Below are 23,310 nucleotides of genomic sequence, written 5' to 3' on the forward strand. Positions count from 1 at the left end.
TGCTGCTGATGGTGATAATTATGCTGCTGCTGCTGCTACTACTTCTCCTGCTCCTGTTGTTGCTACTGATGATGATGATAATGATGATGATGATGATGTTTCTGCCGCTGTTGTTGTTATTGTTGTTGTTGTTGTTGCTGCTCCTGCTGCTGCTAATGATGATAATGATGATGATTCTTCTGCCGCTGTTGTTGTTGTTGCTGCTGCTGCTGCTGTTGCTGCTGCTGCTGCTGCTGCTGCTGCTGCTGATGATGATGATGATGATATTTAGGCATTATATCGTTGAGATAGAGGATTGTGCGTGTCATATGCTTTAATTGTTTTCATTTTTAGAATGTTATTTATTCAGTGAGAAAGCTTAAATACGAGTAAATACAGGTCATTTCTCTTCCCTGTCAGAAAGCCGTCAACAATGACATACAAGATCTGCCCAGAGTATCTTAATACATCTTACTGCTTTAACAATGGCTTCTGATGAATGGAAACTTGAAATCTGACTATTACAAGTAAACAGTAGGCATAATATTAGCACACTATTTGATGTTTATACAACGTGAACACAGTTGATCTGTTCAACTTTTTCTGTTACTTTAGCTATATTTTCGTAAATGGATACAGAACCATCCACCATTGTTATGTTCATATCGGATTGTTTCGTATTATAAAATGTGTCAGGTACGTCTTTGTTATTAAGTCATAATCTGTCGATCAAGATTACGATCGTCAAATATAACGAACACAATTAAATCAGCGTTTTTTTGTAACAAAGTGTATACATGCTGGTTTGAAGTGGCCGCCCAGCTGGACTCGTACGTTTAAAGACCTTTAATGTGATATATAAAGACGCAGATTAGTGAAACTAAAGAGGGATAAAACCCGTATACAGAAATGATACCATCGTGTAAGTAATGTTATGCGAATGACAAAACTAGTACCGTTTTTATCTTACAACCAAACGCAACGTGTGAATGACCGTATTAATATGGGATTAAACAAATTAATACAAAAAATGGTTGCAATCGTGAAAGTAATGTTACGCGAATGACCAACTATTACCCTTTTTTTCTTACAACCAAACGCAGCGTGTGACTTAGCGTATTACGAACGCTTGGTTCCTAAGACGCCGGTGATTAATTGGACATTGGCAATGAACACCATCTGAACATTAAAGGACACTTGGTGAGGATGTTAAGAAAACTACGGCGATTAGTCAAACTGACCGTGCTTCTGGCCGGTCTGATATTGACCATGACCCTGGTGGCTGGCCCCGGTTTTCTTGCAGGTAAGTGAAACACACGTTTTCTTTCATTACTCTCTAAAGTATTGTGTTAAAGCGTACTGTATGCCAGTTATGAAAAACAATAGTTGTTATGTATGCATACCAACTTTGTATCTTGCTGTCAGACTAGGATATTAAAGGTTGATTCCATTTTTTTTAAATTCATTATCATATTTAACTCATTTGACGTTAATGGTGTTTTCACCATTTTTTCACTTTTTTCATTTTCACTATGTTTACACAACATTGGACTTTAGATGCAGATAAAAGAACACTTGATAGGTGCATCTTTTACCTTAAAGAGGGGGGTGGCAATATAGTTTTATATTCGATAAATGCATCTTATACCTTAAAGAGGTGGGGGCTACAGTTTTATATTCGATAGTTGCACATTAGAAACGCAATCTGTGTAGAGATAAAAAAAATAGCCATTATACAAATCGCTTCGTTGCAACACATTCCCCAGTTAAAATTTGCGCCAAAATAGCGCTAATATTTTCTTATCTGTACACAAATCACAATCATATGGCTTTGTTTTCGTTTGATCATTAAAGACAAATGAGTTAAACATAATAATGCATCAAAATTAATACGTTTCTCTCGTGCATCTATCAAGTTTGAAAACATTAAATGATTTCAAACTACATTAGCGTTGTATTTCATCCCCCTCCCATAATGCGTGTAAGGAATGTATTTATTTACATTTATAATATTCATATATATATTTATAGATCGCGCAAATAAATATGAGTATAATAGACTAATTCATATCCGCATTATTGAAGAAAATGCATTGAAAATGGTAAAACGTTTTATTAAAAAATTAAGGTATATAGTTACATCTAATTCAGACATCTGATATATGTGATGTGCGTAAAGAAGAAGACAGTTTAACATTTACGTACATTGCTTATTTACGTAATTACCAGATTTATATACTTTAATCAGATCTGAACTTGAGATATTCCTTTATACATGGACAATTACAGTAATCCAGGGCCGATATTCATAAAACACCTTAAGTCATTTCTCAACTTAAAGCAATTTCCTAAAATAGTCAAAGTGAAATTCGAAAAAGAGTGTTTATGGAAATGAAGCATTTTAGATAATATCAAGTTATTTCATATCATATAGCCTGTGAGATACTTAACTTAGGAAAATGAATGAAGTTAGGATATGCTTTTTTATTAACAGTTTTATAATTACGGTCCTCTTAAGTCATTTCTTAACTTAAGTCGAGATCCTTAAACTTTCATGGTGAAATTTTAGGGGGTGTAAAAGAGTTTAAAACATAAAAGTACGTATACTATCATAAGATACGTATACTAGAATAACATACACTTAACGAAAATAAAGCATATTATTGTTGTGAAGATACAGCTGTACTGCTTAACATAGACGTCCTCAGCCGAGTGCCCATCTATCACTGGGTGTTTCGCCCCTTATCTCGGTACACCCTCTAGATGGCGGGACAGGTAGTGGTGATCAGTTACTACCTGGTCTATGTTGGATCAAAGTCGGTTCACTGCGTCATAGCCAGAGCCAACTGGACGCCCTCTCTGCAGTTCTCTCAAGAGCGTGTACGGTGGTCTTTCTGACTCGTCCCTTGATGCCCACAGCTCCCAGCATTTTCCACACTGACTGTGATGGAAAGCCTCTACATCCAACTTCCACTGGGAAAGACACATGTCTTCCAACCCCTCTCTCTACATGTGTCTACCAAGTCTTGGTGTTTTTCCTTCTTCAGCTCCTTACCCTCCTCACATCTCTCTTCTCAAAGTACTGTTAGGTCCACCAATACAACCAGCTTTGGAGACCTGGACCAAAGAATTATGTCTGGCCGAAGGGTGGTATGGGCCACTTCCTTTGGAAACTTCAACTTTTTCCCTAGGTCTACCAACATATCCCAGTTTCGAGATTCTTGTAGGATGCCGCTACATGTTGTTGTTGTCGGTCCTTCTCACCTTGTCTTACAAAGCTGAAAAACTGGGCGCCTGTCCGTTTCAAGGGTCTCTCTTTCCTCCTCTCATTTTCTAAGACGTTTGCCATCTCTCTTAGAACCTGGTCATGCCGCCAGGTATACCGCCCTTGCGCCAAGGCTGTTGGGCAAGAAGATTTTATATGCCGCTGCGATCCGAAATTCTCACACATCGAGCAGGAAGGGTCTTCTGATAACTTCCACTGCTTTAAATTGGTTGTAGTGGGTACATGTCATACACCGATCGGAGAAGGAAACTCAGTTGGAGTGGCTCATAACCATATATATTAGTTAAGTTGTTATAAAAAATAGCCAGTAAGATACGTAACTTAAGAACTTAAGGTAGAAAATAACTTAAGCTGTTTTATGAATACCGGCCCTGGTTTTCTACCATGGAAACATACTCGAGAATAAATTATATCAGCATTCAGATGTCTTCACAGTCGAGCTAAAATAAAAGTATATCACAAAATTCACATTGTAAAAATAATATTATTGGGAATGAGTTGAATAGTAAAAGAATAGTTTCTAATGTAATCAAATAATTCTGGGTTGGTATTCAATATACGACTTAAGTCAATCTTATGGTCATATATCAATGACTTCATTCACTCTATTGGTCAGTTATTAATAACAAGTAATCCGATTAGCTACATCGTTCTTAGAACCGATAAAGAGTAATATTGGATACCTGCCCTGAGCTGCAGTTTTGTATTCTTTCAGGTAAAGGGGACTTTGTAAACAGAGACTCTTCGGACAGAGGATTACAAATGACACAGGACGTCCAGAATATCAATAGCTCAAAAGGACTTCAGCCAGTAAGACTGACTTTAAAGCTGCACTCTCACAGATTGACCGTTTTGAAAACTTTAATTTTTAATTTTGTTATGTTCTTTAGAGCCAATTTAGCGAAAATGTCTGGAAACTAGTTATACAGGACTGCTGACAAAAGATCAGATTGCAGTTTTTGTATTAACGTTCGATAATTGATGTTTTATGGCTAAAAGCGTAAATAAACGCTTTAAGAAAAAATGGAATTTTCGGCAGTTTTCCTAACAATTGAAGTCGATTTTATTGTGAGTTATCTTATATTACAGATTTGAAGAGACTTTTACCCAAATCAACTGATTCTGAGACAAAAACTAAATAAAAATGTCAACACTATCAATCTGTGAGAGTCCAGCTTTAATAGAAACATCATCTACTTATGCTCAATCAGGATTATGGTGTGATACGAATATTGTAGTCCATCTCGTTTCTGTTTCTGGAATTTCAATGAATTAAGTCTATTGACTATTGACATAACTGAAAATCAATCATTATTTGTTGGCACTGTATCAATTAAAGAATAATGGGTTTCCCTGAGGAGATCAGTTGACGATCGATTCCTTTTGTTGTTGAGAAAAAAATAATATTGCAAACAGAGTTTCTTTTAATTAAAAGTCATTTATAAAGAAGATGAAGAAGAAAAGAAGAAAGTTTATTCAATGAAAATACAAGAAAAAAGTTGGAATATTTCTAAAGTAATATCAAATATAGTCAATAGACTAATAACACACTACTTATTAGAAATAGGTCAACATGGCTCGTGATCAAGTTCATAGAATACAATGGCTTACGTTTACAATTCGCGAACTATAAACAGGTATATTTGTATCAAAGAAATAGCAATTGTATTTATAGAATTCGATATGCATATCATAAATAATAAATGAATTAATTTAAAACAATAAACAAGTATTTTTGTATCACAGTATTAACAACTGTATTTATAGTACTTGATAAACATATAATAAATCACACATGAGTTATGCACCAGTCAATTGTCAAAGTAACAAATAATAAAATATCATATAAACGCATAACCGCTCGTACATGAGTTATAAGAAACGATAAGACGACATAGAACACTAAATCTGTCTAAATTAATAAAGATGCACTCTTACTCCCAAATATATATTTTTTTTATGATTTTATGTCGTAAAATAAGTTGAGACGGACATTTTACGAATTATTTTTTGGGGGGATATTTGAGCTTGCTGAGTTAGTATGAGTTGCAGAAGTCAGACATCTTATGCACCAGTCAATTGTAACCACGCCCCCCCCCCCCCCTAGGTCCGTGGTGTATATCAGGGATAGCCGGAGAAATGGGCCGTGTTTTTACCTTCCAGGCGGCCCCGGTGAATGCAGTGGTTTTGTCTTCACAAAAATATAGCGGGGAATGGGCCTAACCTGGGGTGCGGGAGCATTTGGCGGGGATTTAACCATCTGTTCGTCTCCGCAGGACGGGGATTTTACCCGGGGTTGGCTGGACCGAAAGTCAAAGTCCCCGCTATTCTCCGGACCTGGGGGGTCGTGGTTACAATTGACTGGTGCATTATTTTGTGTTACAACTCCGAATATTTACTGATTATTTCTGTTTCCAGGTTGTGCCTGTTCGGGTATCAAACAAGGCGCTGCTATCGTCAGACGGTTACCGCCTTGCCAAGCGTCTCAGTGACAAATGTGTTGGCTATAGCAGACGACATATTTCAAACCAAAAAGAGGCTGTGTTTGCGTCATTCCGTACCGGAAGTACTGACGTCTGTGTCATATGGAAGGCTGGAACAACGTTGATCAGGCGTCTGTTTATGATGAAGAACGAAATTCAGTACCGTGGTATAGTGAATCCGTACGATATTTATTTTGGCGAAGAATATACACCGAGAGCAAGTATACGCATGGATCCCGCGGTAAAACGAATGATTTTCGTTCGGGATCCTTATAAAAGACTCTATTCTGTGTTTATTGACAAGCTTTTGGCACCAAATCCAATCTACTGGACCTTGATTGGCGTGAACGCAATACGTTCGACACGCACTAGCCCTTCCCAGAAAAGTTTAACATGTGGGCATGACCTTACGTTTGCAGAATTCATCAAATATGTAATTTTAACATTGGATCCCGTCCTACCAAAACAGTATGCGCCCGATGGTCATTTTAACAGTCAAGTGAAAATGTGTCGTCCCTGCGCGATCAAATACGACTTTGTAGGTAAGATGGAGTCATTCCGCGAAGATTCGCTAGAGTTAGTAAAACAGATTGAACTTTCCAATACAACTGCCGACATTCTTCAAGGGCGTGGCGATATGTTGAGAGCAGACGACGCATTGCGCGATTCTTGCCACCAGCCTTTTGACTCCACTTTTCGAGGAGGTTTTCCAAAATGTGTGACATTTTACGAGGCCCTGCAGAGAGCATGGAGGAAGATGCAGATGAGAGGGTTAATTGGCGCAATACCATTCCCAGTGACGCAAGAACAGGCTAGTAACATTACTGAAAACGATTTTGTGAAGCTTGCGAAGGAGGCGCATGGTAAGTTTACAGAGACTGAAAGAAATCGACAAAAAGAGGAACATTTTGCTAATCTATACGCCACTGTTTCAAAATTAGACCTGAATAGATTACGTATTATACATAAGGACGATTTTAACTTGTTTGAGTACGATGATATGCCGTCGTCCATTTTTGGATGACAATGATTCGCATGCCAGTCATTTTGAATATACTTTACTAGCTTATGTTAAGTTGTTTTGTAATAAAATGCATTTTTTGTTATGCCAAAGGGCTTTCTTTCATATACAGAATAATTACCAATAAACAGAGAGTGAACTAAGAATGTTGTTATTTTATTTACATTATGGATTGCACTTAATGGTCAACATGAAGCCATACCGACTATCCCAACCCATGTGGCGCGGGTCTGATCATATATCAACCACTGTGTAGGGGTTCCGATCCTATCCTAACCAATTTATCGTGGGTCCGATCCTATATCAACCTTTCTGTGTCACGTGATCAATCCTCTTTTAGAAATACAAATGCTTCAATATAATTAAAGTCATCAGTGTATCGGGACTCACGTTAAAAGTATCAAGTCTATGGTAGCTCCATTCAGTGTTATTAAAAACGGAAAAGCTGAAAAGACGGCTATAAAAACAGTTTGATAATGGTTGAATTTGATGTCGTGTATATGTCCACGTTTTTGCATGGCCTCATTTCGTTAAAAGTGCCCAAAAAGTTGATGCATTTTAGTGTACTATCATGTTTAACTCATTTGACTAATAATATAAACAATATATATATATATATATTATCTGTACGTAAATCATATGTTTTTTGTATTGATCACTTAAGTCAAACGAGTTTAACATGATAATACATTAAGATTTAATAAATAATATGAAATCAACCTAAACTGTGCGCCTTTAAGTGTTCATCTGTTCGTGTTGTTGTGAACCTGGACAATGTTTAAGAATGCAATTGGACTTGCTCAAGTAGTTTGATTACATTCAGATTTCTCTCTGTATTTTACTGCAAAAACTAAAAGAAACGGCAGACAGACAATCCAAGAGTCGAATACATACCGCCAAAATACCCATTTGACCCTTCACATACAATTGGCGTGAATTCAAATTTGTTTTCTTTCGTTTATTAGCTTACTAATGTCTGGGCAGTTTATGTGCGCACATCTATAATACTGGACGTTCATTGCACTATTCAAAAGAATGGCAAACAAAAATAAATAACAACCACAGAAAACAATGCACATCAACACATCAGCGAACAATAACACTCTGCAAGTACTTGCAAACAAAACAATGGCGTTGTCATAAGTCATAGCTATAACCTAGAGCTCACAGAGTGCTGTTAAACCATTCTGCAAAGTTTGTTTTTATCTAATTGAGGCCTTCTTTTAAGAATCCCATCGTCGGATACCCCCGTTATACATTACGCTATGTATGAAGAGTAACGGAAGAAGGTACCGTGGTTGCCGACGATGAAGAATCCCTACAAAGGTCCAAACCTATATGGGAGAAATTGTAATCAGAAAATTTAGAAGTGTATTTCCTTTGGTGTGATCGATGAATTAAACAAACAAATGATAAAACATCAATGAATGAAACTGTGCATGCAATATGTAAAATTATATTCAATATTTATCAGGGAAGGGAACTCTTGCAAGTCCGTAAGTGAGCGTATTCCCGGATTCTCGTTCCTTTCCTATGACCTGTTTGCGAAGGTCGTTCTCTTCTATGGCGTCGCTGTAGTCGATCGTTGATACTTCCGGTCGGGGATGCTTCTGAAGGGACGACGTCTGAAATAAGGAAACAGGAAATTGGCTTTGGCTATCTTTAATTGTTGCTAAGTTGTCTATTGTTGAGTATAGTTTTGTTGACTGTTTTTGAGTGTTGTTTTGTTGACTGTCTTTGAGTGTTGTTTTGTTGACTGTCTTTGAGTGTTGTTTTGTTGACTGTCTTTGAGTGTTGTTTTGTTGACTGTCTTTGAGTGTTGTTTTGTTGACTGTCTTTGAGTGTTGTTTTGTTGACTGTCTTTGAGTGTTGTTTTGTTGACTGTCTTTGAGTGTTGTTTTGGTGACAGTCTTTGAGTGTTGTTTTGTTGACTGTCTTTGAGTGTTGTTTTGTTGACTGTCTTTGAGTGTTGTTTTGTTGACTGTCTTTGAGTGTTGTTTTGGTGACAGTCTTTGAGTGTTGTTTTGTTGACTGTCTTTGAGTGTTGTTTTGTTGACTGTCTTTGAGTGTTGTTTTGTTGACAGTCTTTGAGTGTTGTTTTGTTGACAGTCTTTGAGTGTTGTTTTGTTCACTGTCTTTGAATGTTGTTTTGTTGACAGTCTTTGAGTGTTGTTTTGTTTACAGTCTTTGGGTGTTGTTTTGTTGACAGACTTGTTGTTTTGTTAACAGTCTTTGGGTGTTGTTTTGTTGACTGTCTTTGAGAGTAGTTTTGACAGTTTGTGAGAATAGTTTTGTTGACAGTCTTTGAGTGTGTTTTGTTGACTGTCTTTGAGTGTTGTTTTGTTGACAGTCTTTGAGTGTTGTTTTGTTGACTGTCTTTGAGTGTTGTTTTGTTGACAATCTTTGAGCGTTGTTTTTTGCCAGTCTGTGAGGGTTAGTTTTTTTGACAGTCTGTGAGTGTTGTTTTGTTGACTGTCTTTGAGTGTTGTTTTGTTGACTGTCTTTGAGTGTTGTTTTGTTAACAGTCTTTGAGTGTTGTTTTGTTGACTGTCTTTGAGTGTTGTTTTGTTGAACAGTCTTTGAGTGTTGTTTTATTAACTGTCTTTGAGTGTTGTTTTGTTGACAGTCTTTGAGTGTTGTTTTGTTCACAGTCTTTGGTTGATGTTTTGTTGACAGACTTGTTGTTTTGTTAACAGTCTTTGGGTGTTTTTTTGTTGACTGTCTTTGAGTGTAGTTTTGACAGTTTGTGAGAATAGTTTTGTTGACAGTCTTTGAGTGTTGTTTTGTTGACTGTCTTTGAGTGTTGTTTTGTTGACAGTCTTTGAGTGTTGTTTTGTTGATTGTCTTTGAGTGTTGTTTTATTGACAATCTTTGAGCGTTGTTTTTTGCCAGTCTTTGAGTGTTGTTTTGTTGACAGTCTGTGAGTGTTGTTTTGTTGACAGTCTGTGAGTGTTGTTTTGTTGACTGTCTTTGAGTGATGTTTTGTTGACAGTCTTTGAGTGCTGTTTTGTTGACAGTGTTTGAGTTTTTGTTGTTGACTGTCTTTGAGTGTTGTTTTGTTGACAGTCTGTGAGTGTTGTTTTGTTGACAGTCTGTGAGTGTTGTTTTGTTGACAGTCTTTGAGTGCTGTTTTGTTGACAGACTTTGAGTGTAGTTTTGATGACAGTCTTTCAGTGCTGTTTTGTTTACAGTCTTTGAGTGCTGTTTTGTTGACATACTTTGAGTGTAGTTTTGATGACAATCTTTGAGTGTTATTTTGTTGACTGTCTTTGAGTGTAGTTTTGACAGTTTGTGAGAATAGTTTTGTTGACAGTCTTTGAGAGTTGTTTTGTTGACAGTCTTTGAGTGTTGTTTTGTTGACTGTCTTTTAGTGTTGTTTTGTTGACAATCTTTCAGCGTTGTTTTTTGCCAGTCTGTGAGGGTTGTTTTGTTGACAGTCTGTGAGTGTTGTTTTGTTGACAGTCTGTGAGTGTTGTTTTGTTGACAGTCTTTGAGTGTTGTTTTGTTAACAGTCTTTGAGTGTTGTTTTGTTGACAGTCTTTGAGTGTTGTTTTGTTGACAGTCTTTGAGTGTTGTTTTGTTGAACAGTCTTTGAGTGTTGTTTTATTAACTGTCTTTGAGTGTTGTTTTGTTGACAGTCTTTGAGTGTTATTTTGTTCACAGTCTTTGGGTGTTGTTTTGTTGACAGACTTGTTGTTTTGTTAACAGTCTTTGGGTGTTGTTTTGTTGACTGTCTTTAAGTGTAGTTTTGACAGTTTGTGAAAATAGTTTTGTTGACAGTCTTTGAGTGTTGTTTTGTTGACTGTCTTTGAGTGTTGTTTTATTGACACTCTTTGAGCGTTGTTTTTGCCAGTCTTTGAGTGTTGTTTTGTTGACAGTCTGTGAGTGTTGTTTTGTTGACAGTCTGTGAGTGTTGTTTTGTTGACTGTCTTTGAGTGTTGTTTTGTTGACAGTCTTTGAGTGTTGTTTTGTTGACAGTCTTTGAGGTTTTTTTTTATTGACTGTCTTTGAGTGTTGTTTTGTTGACAGTCTTTGAGTGTTGTTTTGTTGACAGTCTTTGAGTGTTGTTTTGTTGACAGTCTTTGAGTGCTGTTTTGTTGACAGACTTTGAGTGTAGTTTTGATGAAATCTTTGAGTGTTGTTTTGTTGACAGTCTGTGAGTGTTGTTTTGTTGACAGTCTGTGAGTGTTGTTTTGTTGACTGTCTTTGAGTGTTGTTTTGTTGACAGTCTTTGAGTGTTGTTTTGTTGACAGTCTTTGAGGTTTTTTTTGTTGACTGTCTTTGAGTGTTGTTTTGTTGACTGTCTTTCAGTGCTGTTTTGTTTACAGTCTTTGAGTGCTGTTTTGTTGACATACTTTGAGTGTAGTTTTGATGACAATCTTTGAGTGTTGTTTTGTTGACAGTCTTTGAGTGTAGTTTTGTTGACAGTCTGTGAGTGTAGTTTTGATGACAGATTTTGAGTGTAGTTTTGATGACAGTCTGTGAGTGTTGTTTTGTTGACAGTCTTTGAGTGAAGTTTTGTGACATACTTTGAGTGTTGTTTTGTTATTTACCTTTGAGTGTAGTTTTGTTGACTGTCTGTGAGTTTTGTTTTGTTGACTGTCGTTCAGTGCTGTATTGTTGTCTGTTTTAGAGCGTTTTCATCATCGTACCATCGAGTATCGCGTTTCAGATCACCACATTCATAGGCGATGGCCCTAACGGCATTCCGTATAATACACGTCTTTATAATATTTTTTTTAGTTTAAAACATTTCCTTCCATAGAACAAATCATTAGTAAAGAAGCATACATTTTGCAATTCGAATTTGAATTTGTAATTTAAATCGAACTTGCCAGCATCTCAGCTATGTTGGATATCTGGTTCTGGACGTCCATCTTCCAATTCTGGAAATTAGAGAGTTACATATTGACTTACAAAAGCAATAATGAAAACGGCAACGATACTTAAATGTACCTTAGTAAACCTACAGCAATACAAGTTTGCTTGTTTCCTTACTAATTCCTTTTACGTTATACGGCGTTACTTTAATGTCACTTTTGTATCAAACAAGGACGCCACTGTAGATAACAGTTTACCTTACGAAAATCACTTTAGGGGCGGATCCAGGATTGGCGTTAGAGGGGGCGTAACTTAGGGGCGTAACTTTTTACTTGCGCCCTTTCCTCAGAAAAGAACTTAATTTGATTTGAAACGTTTGCGGGGGTGGGGTGTTAATATTTTCTAGTCAGAAATGGTGCATTTAGAGCGTATTTAATTACCCTTTTCTCCTACTTTGAAATAAAAGTAAACTGGGACGATTTGAGTGAAGCCCCCCCCCCCCCCCAAAAAAAAAATAAAAAAATAAATAAAAAAAAAATAAATAATAATAATAATAATAATAATAATAAAAATCAATCCTAACATAAACATTTTCCTTTTTCTATTTTCTTTTTAAATTTCAGATATAAATTTTAACTGATTACTATATAGGCAAAATGAGGTCGCGCTTGTCTAGTCAGAGTGTAGCAATGCAGGAAATAATAATGCCGTCCATATCAACTGGACGTCCGTTTATCTCTATACATTGTAGATAGTACAGTCTTGCAGCAACCACTGAAATTGTACATTACTTACATCATACATCTCCCTTTTTTCGATGTTCCACTCGTGTGGAAGAGTCCACTCCTCGGGGTGGGCAGATGGCTTGCTGAGACCAGACACAATGGGTATATCGCCTGCGCTGGACGAAGAATCAGGGGAGGTCACTCGTGTCGCCATTACGGAAGTGGTATATGGTCGTATTTAGAATTGTCTGAAAAAGGGAAGTACCTAAAATGATCATATTACACCAGGCTGATGAATCCTGCAAGAGATTTAACAGCTTTCAATAAAATTAATAAAGCAATATATTTGTAATGGTGAATTAACCCAGTGATTCTCTCAATGTTTATCCGCTATGTTACATCCAAGACTTAACGCCAAACTGGTCAAACTACTCAATGTATGTAACAATTATAACATAACAGCACTAGCAGTTCTGGGGGGGGGGGGGGGGGGGGCACCCGCCCCAACCTTAAATCTGTATTAGTATCGGTGAAAAAAGGTAATAAAATAAACACTCAAAATGCACCCTTTCGGACTAGAAAATGTTTTTTGGGGGAGTAGTCCGGAGTACCATCAAAGCCCCATGTCAATATTTTAAATAGTTTCATTTCGGTTCCGAGGGAAGGGCGAATGTCAAAATGTTTTGACACTAAGTGCAACCATATTTGGCATTAAGTGTGAACGTGTAATATGTATCGTGTTAAGAATTGGTCAAATGATAATGTCAATGACACGAAAAACATACATAATATATAAGCCATACGTTTGCATAAGTCCATCTGGTCAAAAGGCATCAAGCGGTCAATATGAATTATTAATATGCCCAAATATGAACGTTATGCATGCCATTGTTTCCTCTCACGGCAAATTATATATTACATGGGTACTAGTATTGATCACTACATAATAAAATCTTAAGCCAAAATACAAAAGGAAACAAGTTCACCCTTGTAAGTTTTCGCTGGAAGTAAGGTAAGCCATCAAATAGCCCCCAACTTCCCTGCCAACAACTTAAACCAAAATCTCTTGTTCTGAGGGAGGGGCGAAAGTCAAAAGGGCTACGCCCCTAAGCTACACCCCTCTAACGTCAACTCCTGGATGCTTCCCTAGTTTAATTAACGAAATGGTATGTATCAATATTTTAAAGTTTTCACTGAGTGCTGTTTTGTATATAGACATTATGTTATTTAAGAAACAAAATAATAAAAATTGCTATATAATCATAGTCAAAGTATGTTTTACTTCCTCACTTTAATATATCATATCATAATATCAGCGTCAAAAAATATATCATTGTAAAGCAAATAAAGACAATAAACATAGTTATAACATCGATGCTAATATCTTAATTGCACTAACACATCATTACAACTAAGCATGTATGGCTAACCTTAAACAGAACTCTAACACTAACAGTAGCACAAGTATTGAAACAGTTCGTACGAAATATTAACCACGCTGATGTAATACTAATGCTAAAAAGAAAACAACAACATCTAACATAAGAAAATGTTGTATGTCAAATAAATATGACCACTCACTTGCAAGATCTGAATTTCCAACCTTTGAATACGAGGCCTAAACTACAAAACTGTTTATTTCACTCTGTTCATTTCACTAGGTTAAAAAATGTTTATCATATTGAATGGCAGTCTGGTCCCAGTGTTTAATAAATCTGTCTGTGTGCAATATTAATCGCCATTCGAGTATGGAATCTATTATTTCATGTTCAATAAACCTAACTACGGCTTTGATAATCTATACCACAAGGTCTTTGTAATCATGCTGTATATAAGAGTCGGTGTATTAAGTCTTAACAACTTTACTGAATGGATTTCAATAACGCTTTTCAACCGTTCAATATCAGTTGGCTTTTTGATATACAATATCGTTTGTCATTTCTATCACTTGCTATTTAATGCTTGATTACTTGAATACTTGATTAAGTTTCTGCTTAGAAATACTAGTAATAAAAAAGGCAATTGAAGAACAAACAATTAGTAAAAAACACAAACACCTTGTGCCTATATATATATTATATATATATATATATATATATATATATATATATATATATATATATATATATATATATATATATATATATATATAAACTTTATAAAGACTACTATATAGAGAAATTCAAATTGCTAAGATTTTAGTAAAGACCAAATACATACCTTTCTTTGCGGACACTCGTAGTTTATTTGGATACTATTTAAACTAGCATTTTAGAACTAACTGCTTAAAAAGGAAATTTGGAAAATGGCACTAGACCAGTGGGTCAAGATACTTGTATAAACTTGAACAGGAAACATTAATATACTCTCGTAAGCCCTTGGATTTATAAATTATTTAAATCATTGCGATCGAACACTAGTCAGACAAAACACACAGCTCAAGTGTTCAATCCTTGTCGACGTCCTCGTCTTAAAACAAGCGGTCTTTGATTTTTCAGTGGTGCCTTTATCATAACAATGTCTGCAAATACATGAGAGTAATGAAAAAGATTCCAAATTCTAATGAAATTCACTTATATGACGCGTCAAGTTCTTTAAGTGCAACTCATTTTGATAATGCGATAGTAAAAGAAAACAGTATTGAAAAGCAATTATATAATCTAAGTTTCTGCTTAAATACTAAATAAGAGCTTATTTATTGAACACAGCTTGCACACAAGCTCATTAGACCCCAGGCCACCAATTTCAAGATGTTTATCTTAATCTTCTGTTTTCGTACGGATCTTCTAAAGCACCGACAACGAAAGATTCTCATTTTTCTTTTGCATATCTTTCTTATACAAGGTCGCATTCTGTTTTGGTAGCTTCGTAAATTTGTCTTGAATAAACACCGAGCACTCATCTGCTAGGTGAACAAATCGCTGTACTTCGATGCCTTAAGACTGAACAAATAGTGAAACAGTTATTTGCTGTATTTACTTTAAGAGGAGATATAATTTACTATACGTTCAACCACGGAAATAATATTATTATAGCAATCAAAATATGGCATTGCTATGATGTAAAATATCCTACTAATAATGCATAACTTCATGATTGAATCTCAATAGCAAAACGATTAAAAGAGGAAATAATATTATTACAGCATTCAAAATATTTTATTGCAGTAATGTAAATTATCCTACTAACAATGAATAACTTAAATTGAATCACAATAACAATATTTTCATCGTTTGTCGATATCAGATTAGTAGGTGTTTTGATTTCTGGGGACATGATTGAAAAAAATCCATCCGCTCGCCACAAGATCTAACAATGTGACAGTCCGAAGCTAATTTACTAGGTTTACACATAAATTAATCAAACTTTGAAGATTACCAACCTGTGATATTCTAAACTGAATCATACCAGACCTATTTTTACGCGGTGGGATTATTGCAAAAACCGAAGATTTAAGACCAGGATATTTTGAAAATGACAATGCAAACTTGCCTATCAGCAATCATCGCCGACTAATCGTTGTCTGAACTTAATAGGGCATTGGAGATCGTCGAGGACACGAGCCTACGGTATTGATACTGATATATTGATTGTTCTTAAATCATCAATTGTATCATCTTAAGTAGACAGAAAACAATGCAGTGGATGACTATTAATTTGACACGAGAATGAATACATTGTAATGGAATCCGTGGGATAGTTCTTCTTGATAATAAGATATTGGAGAAAATCGAACAAAATATATTTATTGAGGTTAAAATAATTTGGCAGTCATTGATATGGCATGCGCGCGGCAGGCGACTGAAACAAACCCTCACACCCTGTCGAATCTTGAAGACAACTATTTAACTACAGGTGAACAGTTGTGAGAGCTAGGTGGAACATACCAGGCATAACAAGTTGAAGGTTAGTGTTTTGAAAAGTATTTGTTTAAAAAAAGTACACGAAACAACTGAACAAATAAGAAAAAAACTATTATTTATTTGATTTACATATATCGTTTCATTAGCAGTCGTGATGGGTTTGTCTTTGGTAAACTGTGTATTGAAACAAGCACTACAGTTTTCTTTACATCTGGCAGTGGAAGACAATGATAGATGTACTGATGTTTATTTTCATATTTATTTCAGCAGAGCAAATTACCTTGCCGCCACAATGCAAAGAGCAAAGAGCGCTCCTGCTGGACGGCAGAGGTCGAGACGAGTAAATGCCTTACACGAGATAGAAGAATGGGTGTTAAGTAGCAAAAACAAGCCTGAAAATGACGAGTTTGAAGACAAAATGTTTAGTAAATCAAACGACCAGAGATTACTAAAAGCGAAGCTAATGGAATTAGGAAAGGAGAGATTCAAAGTAATGGCTAAGCTCAATCACGACAAACAAAAGTTTGTTGAAAGACAAAAACGCAATGGACTATTAAACAGAAACATACGATCGGCAGCTACAAGTACGCGTGCTAGCAGTGAGCAAAGATTAAACACCCTAAGAGGAAGCCAATCCTTGTCAGCTCCTGCAAAACGCCCGTGCTCAGCGATTTCAAGACAGAAAACTGTCCAGTTTCATACAGACTTCAGAAAAGCGGAATATATCACAACTGGTGTCAATCCCAACTTCACAGAGGAAATAGCACCCACACGAGAAGAGAAAGACGACATCGTCGAGACGTTCATTCTATTACAGCCAAACTTGTCAACGGAAGTGCCACCTAGCCAGTTGATACGGCCGTTTACCGCGGGGAATCAAAACTTCAGCCGGACTCCTTCATCTTCGTCTTTAAATAGTCGCGGAAAAGCTGGTAAACAATTAGTGAATGGGAAACCACCAAAAGGACAATGGGAATTTGAAGGAGAAAGGTTTCAAAGGCAACATTCAAAAGAGGACCGCATAAACGATGAACAACAATTTCCAAACGTGGAAGCATCAAACGACCGACGATTTTACAAGCTTCACAAATCGTTGTCAAATAACTATGCAACCCGTGTAAGAGACGATGTTCCAACAATAATACGAAAGATAGGATCACTACAGATGCCCCTGAAAGCTGGCAGTAAAGAAGCGAGAAGGGAGTTGGAAGCCAAGATAAAGATTTTCATGGAGGAAAATAATATTGTGTTTTAAGGCGGGTGCTGGTTTGATTTACGTGTTCTCAATTTGTAAATAAAAAATATATATCCTGCGTTCTGTGTTACAAATGAACATTGTAAAAATGAATCAAATCCTAAATGTATACTGATCTGAATAGTGCCTTCGTGTTGTGTGTTTCTCAATTATTTTTATTGTTGTAAAAATGTAAAATACATTTAGATCGTGCTAAACGCACAGTCGAGTAATAAAATAACGCATTAAACAACATTTAAAACAGACAAACATAAAGGCTAGAGATTAACTAAACAAACTCGTCATAATGTGCAATTGACAACTTAGTGATTAAAAGATAGTTTCGTAATATTTTTTATAACGATGGAATTATAAGGTCTTACAAGAGCGACAAGTAGCTGTCAAATGTTACATTTGACGCATTATACTAAAACTCCTAATCCTAATCTACTACAATATTGAACCAAAGATCTAATCTCAGATCGATTATAAAGTAAAGATCCATGCAATGTATTGCTTGTTCTACCTCTCCGGTCAGATAGATTATCCAGATCCCCATGGTTCATTAAACAATGACCGGGTCTTTGGTGTTATCACATAATCCTGTTTAGTAAAACCGCTTGAGTGTATAATTTCCACAACTTTCTATATGCATGTTAGTGTTTTTTTTTGCGATTTTGTTTGATGCCAAGAGGTGAATGCTAATGTGAACATGTTTGGGATAAAATCAACATCAAATAAACAGTAACAGTGGTTTCAATACAATACTGTTATTTATTATAGAATGATTAATAGAACGGTTAAAGGAGTTCTAGATTTTTCCTAACAAAAAATGTTAAAACAACATAAAACAAGTATATAGACAGTTTTGTTGGATACTTTGCTTGAAAACTGTATTTAAAAAAAAAAACATTGTGAAAACAATGAGGTGCCGATAACAATACCAAGATGATGAAAAGGAAAGAACTAACTAAAAGTGCTCCTGCTAGGAGAACTAGCAAAGCTGGGATGGAGAAGAAAAATACGACGATGAAAGAGATAACAGGGTGGATCTCAAACGGCGAAAGTGAAGGCGACCAGCCCGTGAGGCGGAGCGGGGGTAGGAATGTGAGCCAGCTTACTGAGAACGTGACAGAGGAGAGAATGTTGTACTCGAGGCAGCTGGAGCTTGGACGCGAGAGATACAAGTTCCTGTCCTTACATGAGTATGAGAAACAGAAGTTTGTTGAAAGACAGTCACAGAAGGACAAGAGGATGAAACGGTACATGGAGTCGGCTAGAAGAGTGATTGATAAGTCATGTACGTCTGTGAAAGCGAAGTCGATTACAGTCCATGTACCGCAGGTGGAATATTACGAACAAACTAGTACGCCAAATGATGAGGACAATACACCACGCATGGCGTCACCTTCTCTAAGCAGATTTAGTGCACACTCTAGCAAGTCAAAAACAACTAACACTGATTTAAAGAATAAACGGTCAACAAAAAATAAAGCACACACTGCCAGTGGTAGTGCTATGTTTCATAACAAAGGTATTGACACTAAAATAGGTAAGCCTCGTGTTGCTTTTGATGCTTCCGCTGAAGAACCTCTCAGTAAAGGAGTGGATAAAGTTGGAGGAAATAAAAAACAGAGTCGCTTGATGCCAAGTAAAAGTATGAGAGAACCCTCTACGAACCGAAGGTTTAATACTTCTGCTGGTGGAATTTATGTTAATACCAGTGAAGAAAAACCCTTTGACATTGACCATGAAATCGAGAGGGAAAGGAACCGTTTGCCACTGGTAGGGGAGTCCAGTGTTTTCGACGACAGACGCTCAAAGGGTATTCTCATGCGTTCCCAGTCAACTAGTCCGGCTAAATGCTCTCTCATGTACTTAAACACAGTACAAACACAAACGACAGCGCCGGCACCAAATGTGGTGTATAAGTCATTGGCCCCGAAATTGAATGAAAAACGACCCCCTCCGTACGGAGAACGGTTCGGTACAGCCATAACGGACCCGCGATATGTCGCTCTGCAAAACACACTGCAAACGTGTACGAAGGACAGCGCAGCTCGATCTAAGGTCTCGGTGAAAGACATTATTGCTAAAAATGAAGTGCTAAAGATTCGATCAAAATGTGAATACGCAGCGCATGCAAAACAGATGCACGCAAAGTTTATAGCTCTTTTATTGCAGAACGAGTTTGCATCAGCCTGACTGATTGTATACATAGCATCTGTTATATTACACGTTTTATTCCGCGGGTTCAGGGGAATTGCCTTTGGCGAGCTTACTAGCATATTTTCTGGATTTGTTTGAATTAAATTGTGTATTAAACGATGAGAATCAGATTATTATTATTATTATTATTATTATTATTATTATTATTATTATTATTATTATTATTTTATGGTCATGGTCATTAAATGACTTGCCACACTTTATTTCGTAAGTTAATTATACATACATACAAACGATGAGCGAGTCCCTTTAGGAAAACAATACAAACGTAAATAGTTTTGGTTAGATCAAACTGCAAGTACCAACAAAACTACTTGTAAAAAATAGCAATGTATGTTCAGAAGAGTTTTGAATTATAAAAGCTCAACATTTTATATTTAAGGTGCTCTCTCTATATAAATAAACCTGTGTATGTGTATATCTGTAGGTGTTCATGTATGTATATATGCGTATTTGTACATATGTGTATGTGTGTATAATTATATTACGTTTATAGCTGCGATCGCCTCACGATAATTATTATTGGTGGTGTTTGTTTTTTATATAATATGCATGCATTAGTTATTCACCTGTAGTACTGTACACATAGATAATATATATGGGACCAACGATTGATTGATTGTTTGATGTTTGTATAAAAAGAAATGTATATTGATGTGCCTAAGGCCTTTATGCATTTGTAATAAACTATGAAACTTTAGAATCAGCCAATGGAATTACAGATAGGCAATCATTAAGTATTAGGCCACTCATCCGATACACAATCCCTGAGTCAGATTTGGCTGTGACTATGTGTCAGCCAATGATGTTGTATTCTTAGTCATGTGTCAGCCAATGATGTTGTATTCTTAGTCATGTGTCAGCCAATGATGTTGTATTCTAAGTCATGTGTCAGCCAATGATGTTGTATTCTTAGTCATGTGTCAGCCAATGATGTTGTATTCTAAGTCATGTGTCAGCCAATGATCTTGTATTCTAAGTCAGTAAGATTACTTGAAGTAAAACCTTAACAATTAAGAAGGGCTCATTCGCTGCACTCACCTCGCCTCATCCATCAAGATGTTACTTTGTGCCATCTATAATATATAACGACTTCTAACCCAATTCATTAAGTCTGTAATACCGGTTGATCAACACAAACTATACAGCTCGCGAAATAAACCTCATGTCTCTATAGAGGTAATAAGATATTTGACAAATCATAAATTCTTTATACTAATATTAATAAGGTCATGTTCTAATATGTTCATGAAACATGAAAATTCACAGAATCGTTTGTCAAAGTTTGTTCGTAATATTCATTTGAATCATGGCTGTAAAATATAATCCAGTGTTAAATTTAATCTTATTATCAGATTTGTAAATTTCAAGTACATGGAATAATTATTATGATTGCTTGTCAAGTTAATTTCTGAGACATTGTGCCGATTGTTCCGCACTTTGTTAAAATTAACAACGTTGCCAACGGCCTCGTTGTTAATTTTTAAAGGTGGACTAGTTTATCATGTACTTATATATTTAAATTAAACAAGCACACAGTTTAAATAGTTGTCTCCAATTTTGCTAGAAATACTACAGATCATAGGTGTGTCCATTGAACTTTTTTTTCTTTTTCATAAAATTTATTCATATAAAACAAACATGAGCGTGGGGTGTATAGCGCAACACCAAACATGCAACAAGAAAATACAATAACAAAACTAACTGAAACATATACGAGGTATGTTCGGAAAGTTCCCGGATTGAACGCATTCCTTTTGAAAGGCTCATTGTATTATGATGAAATTAAGTACAGATTTACTACATCTTTTATTCCATTTCACTCTAAAATTTCGATTCCATACATATAACAGTAAAAAAGTTACAATAAATTTAAAACATGTACCGACAATATGGCGGAGCAACCCGACGTTAAAATTTATAACGTCAACGTCAATTCAGTTTACTCTTTCTCGAAATAGCGGCCATGTGCTTGCACGCAACGTTCATGTTTCCTGACCCATGATGTGTAAACATTTTGAAACCATTGTTTATCAAATTAAGACATAATTGTCCGCACGTGACAACGTAGGCTCTCGAGATCGTCGAATCGGATTCCGCGTAGCTGGGCTTTGACGGCCGGGAAAAGCGCAAAATCAAGTGGAGCAAGGTCTGGGCTGTAGGGCTCCAACCTGCCGATCCCGAGAACATCCAGCTCCAACTCTGTGTACCGGGCCCTGTGCGCTGGGGCATTGTCATGAAACCACGTTTCATCCGTTGTGATTATTCTTTGAAGAAATCTGTCCCCACGTCGATAGGACCTCAAATAGTTCAATGATTTATTCACCATATCCTTCATCTGATTGTCATCCAACAGCCTTGGCATCCAACGTGCGCACACCTTTGTCATCTTAAACTCTTCAGTAATTATGTTATACGCTGTTGCTACCCCAATGTTACATTCCTCGGCCACTTTCCGTGTAGACACTCGTCGGTCCCTATCAAGCATGGACTTTACCATTTCGCGCTTTTTCGCCACAAGTGCCGGCCTCCCACATCTCTCGTCGTCGGATGTTGACTTGCGCCCCTCCTTAAAGCGTCTGTGTCACTCAAAAACAGCTGTGTTACTCAAAGTTTGGTCTACAAACGATTTCTTCAACTGTATCAATGTTTTCGTCGGTGAAACATCTAAACTCTGGAGAAACTGTATCACGACACGCTGTTTTTCAATAATTTCGCGTTGCATGTTTGCTTTGAGCACCTGTTTTGTAGTTTGTTTTGCGAGGCGGTGTCTGTTCAAATGACGTCATGCGTATTTTACTAATGACGTCATGTTGTGGTTCGACGTCAAGATGACGTTTCCCGCGTTTTTTAATGTTACAAAATGCGTTTAATGTGAACATTATAGGAAAATATACGGCTTGCTCCACAACAGCAAATATTATGTTGCTATGGATACAATATTTTAAGAATGTATTGACTTAGGCGAATGTCCGCTTATTATCAAAATGAATATATATGTGTCTCAACTTGGCCGAAGTTTCAAAGCTCTACGTTGAAATATAACAAAGTTATCGGTACAGTCCGGGAACTTTCCGAACATACCTCGTATATATATACACAAATTATGTTTTAGAAAAGATGAAAGGTGAAAGACACATATTTACACTTATGTCACGATATGTCACAGGAAAGTTCACAATGAGATTTTCATTAAGTAATTGAAAAATGTTCATATGATTTACTAATAATCTAACACAGTATTATAAAGGGGTGGGGCATATATACTATTTCATAAAAAAAAAAGAATGAGTGAAATGAAATCGATGAATATCATCAGCTCGCAGGAAGATGGCTTACGGTCCAAGCTGTCAGATCTTTCTCGTACAACCATCCAGAGTTGTAAACCTTTAAAAGTTAACAACAATGACGTTATCAACGTTGTAAACTTTAAAACAGTTGGCCCATTATAATAAAAGCACCACAAACATTTACCAAATTACGCTTGTCTTTGTTATATCCAACGTTAAAGGGACATAAGTTATGTCATAACTATGGCAATAAAAGTTTTAAGTGCTCTAAAAATGAACATGTTTTCTAACGTACATGTATTAAGAATTGTGGAAATAGACTAAAATTTGGAAAACTGTTTTACATTAAAATTTAGAAAAACCCGCTAACTAGAGATGA

At 36.3% G+C, this 23,310-nt stretch overlaps 4 protein-coding genes across 6 annotated transcripts; 3 read left to right on the forward strand and 1 right to left on the reverse strand.

Annotated features, from left to right (window-relative positions):
- Window positions 1-487: 487 nt before the first annotated feature.
- Window positions 488-6,915, forward strand: LOC128220547 (carbohydrate sulfotransferase 8-like). Of its 3 annotated transcripts, none has more exons than XM_052929003.1 (4): window positions 488-506; window positions 1,083-1,282; window positions 3,981-4,075; window positions 5,684-6,915. In XM_052929003.1, exons 2-4 carry the CDS (start codon window positions 1,186-1,188, stop codon window positions 6,770-6,772), a joined length of 1,281 nt encoding a protein of 426 aa, XP_052784963.1. In that variant the 5' UTR covers window positions 488-506; window positions 1,083-1,185; the 3' UTR covers window positions 6,773-6,915. The 3 variants fall into 3 exon arrangements, with proteins under 3 accessions (XP_052784963.1, XP_052784957.1, XP_052784949.1); XM_052928997.1 differs by lacking the exon at window positions 488-506 and adding an exon at window positions 525-675; XM_052928989.1 differs by lacking the exon at window positions 488-506 and having other exon boundaries at window positions 525-1,282.
- A 797-nt stretch (window positions 6,916-7,712) lies between these two features.
- Window positions 7,713-14,075, reverse strand: LOC128223692 (uncharacterized). The gene is made up of 4 exons (XM_052933006.1): window positions 13,897-14,075; window positions 12,386-12,563; window positions 11,605-11,655; window positions 7,713-8,394 (listed from the first exon to the last, which is right to left on the reverse strand). The coding sequence occupies exons 2-4, from the start codon at window positions 12,527-12,529 to the stop codon at window positions 8,230-8,232; spliced, it is 360 nt and encodes a 119-aa protein (XP_052788966.1). The 5' UTR covers window positions 12,530-12,563; window positions 13,897-14,075; the 3' UTR covers window positions 7,713-8,229.
- Window positions 14,076-15,878: 1,803 nt separating this feature from the next.
- On the forward strand, window positions 15,879-17,491 carry LOC128221868 (uncharacterized). The gene is made up of 2 exons (XM_052930495.1): window positions 15,879-16,221; window positions 16,446-17,491. Exon 2 carries the CDS (start codon window positions 16,471-16,473, stop codon window positions 17,431-17,433), a length of 963 nt encoding a protein of 320 aa, XP_052786455.1. The 5' UTR covers window positions 15,879-16,221; window positions 16,446-16,470; the 3' UTR covers window positions 17,434-17,491.
- A 139-nt stretch (window positions 17,492-17,630) lies between these two features.
- On the forward strand, window positions 17,631-19,751 carry LOC128221875 (uncharacterized). The gene has a single exon (XM_052930505.1). It carries the CDS (start codon window positions 18,361-18,363, stop codon window positions 19,615-19,617), a length of 1,257 nt encoding a protein of 418 aa, XP_052786465.1. The 5' UTR covers window positions 17,631-18,360; the 3' UTR covers window positions 19,618-19,751.
- The last annotated feature ends 3,559 nt before the right edge of the window (window positions 19,752-23,310 follow it).

The sequence above is a fragment of the Mya arenaria genome, chromosome 2 (genome assembly GCF_026914265.1).
Source record: "Mya arenaria isolate MELC-2E11 chromosome 2, ASM2691426v1".
Classification (NCBI taxonomy): domain Eukaryota; kingdom Metazoa; phylum Mollusca; class Bivalvia; order Myida; family Myidae; genus Mya; species Mya arenaria.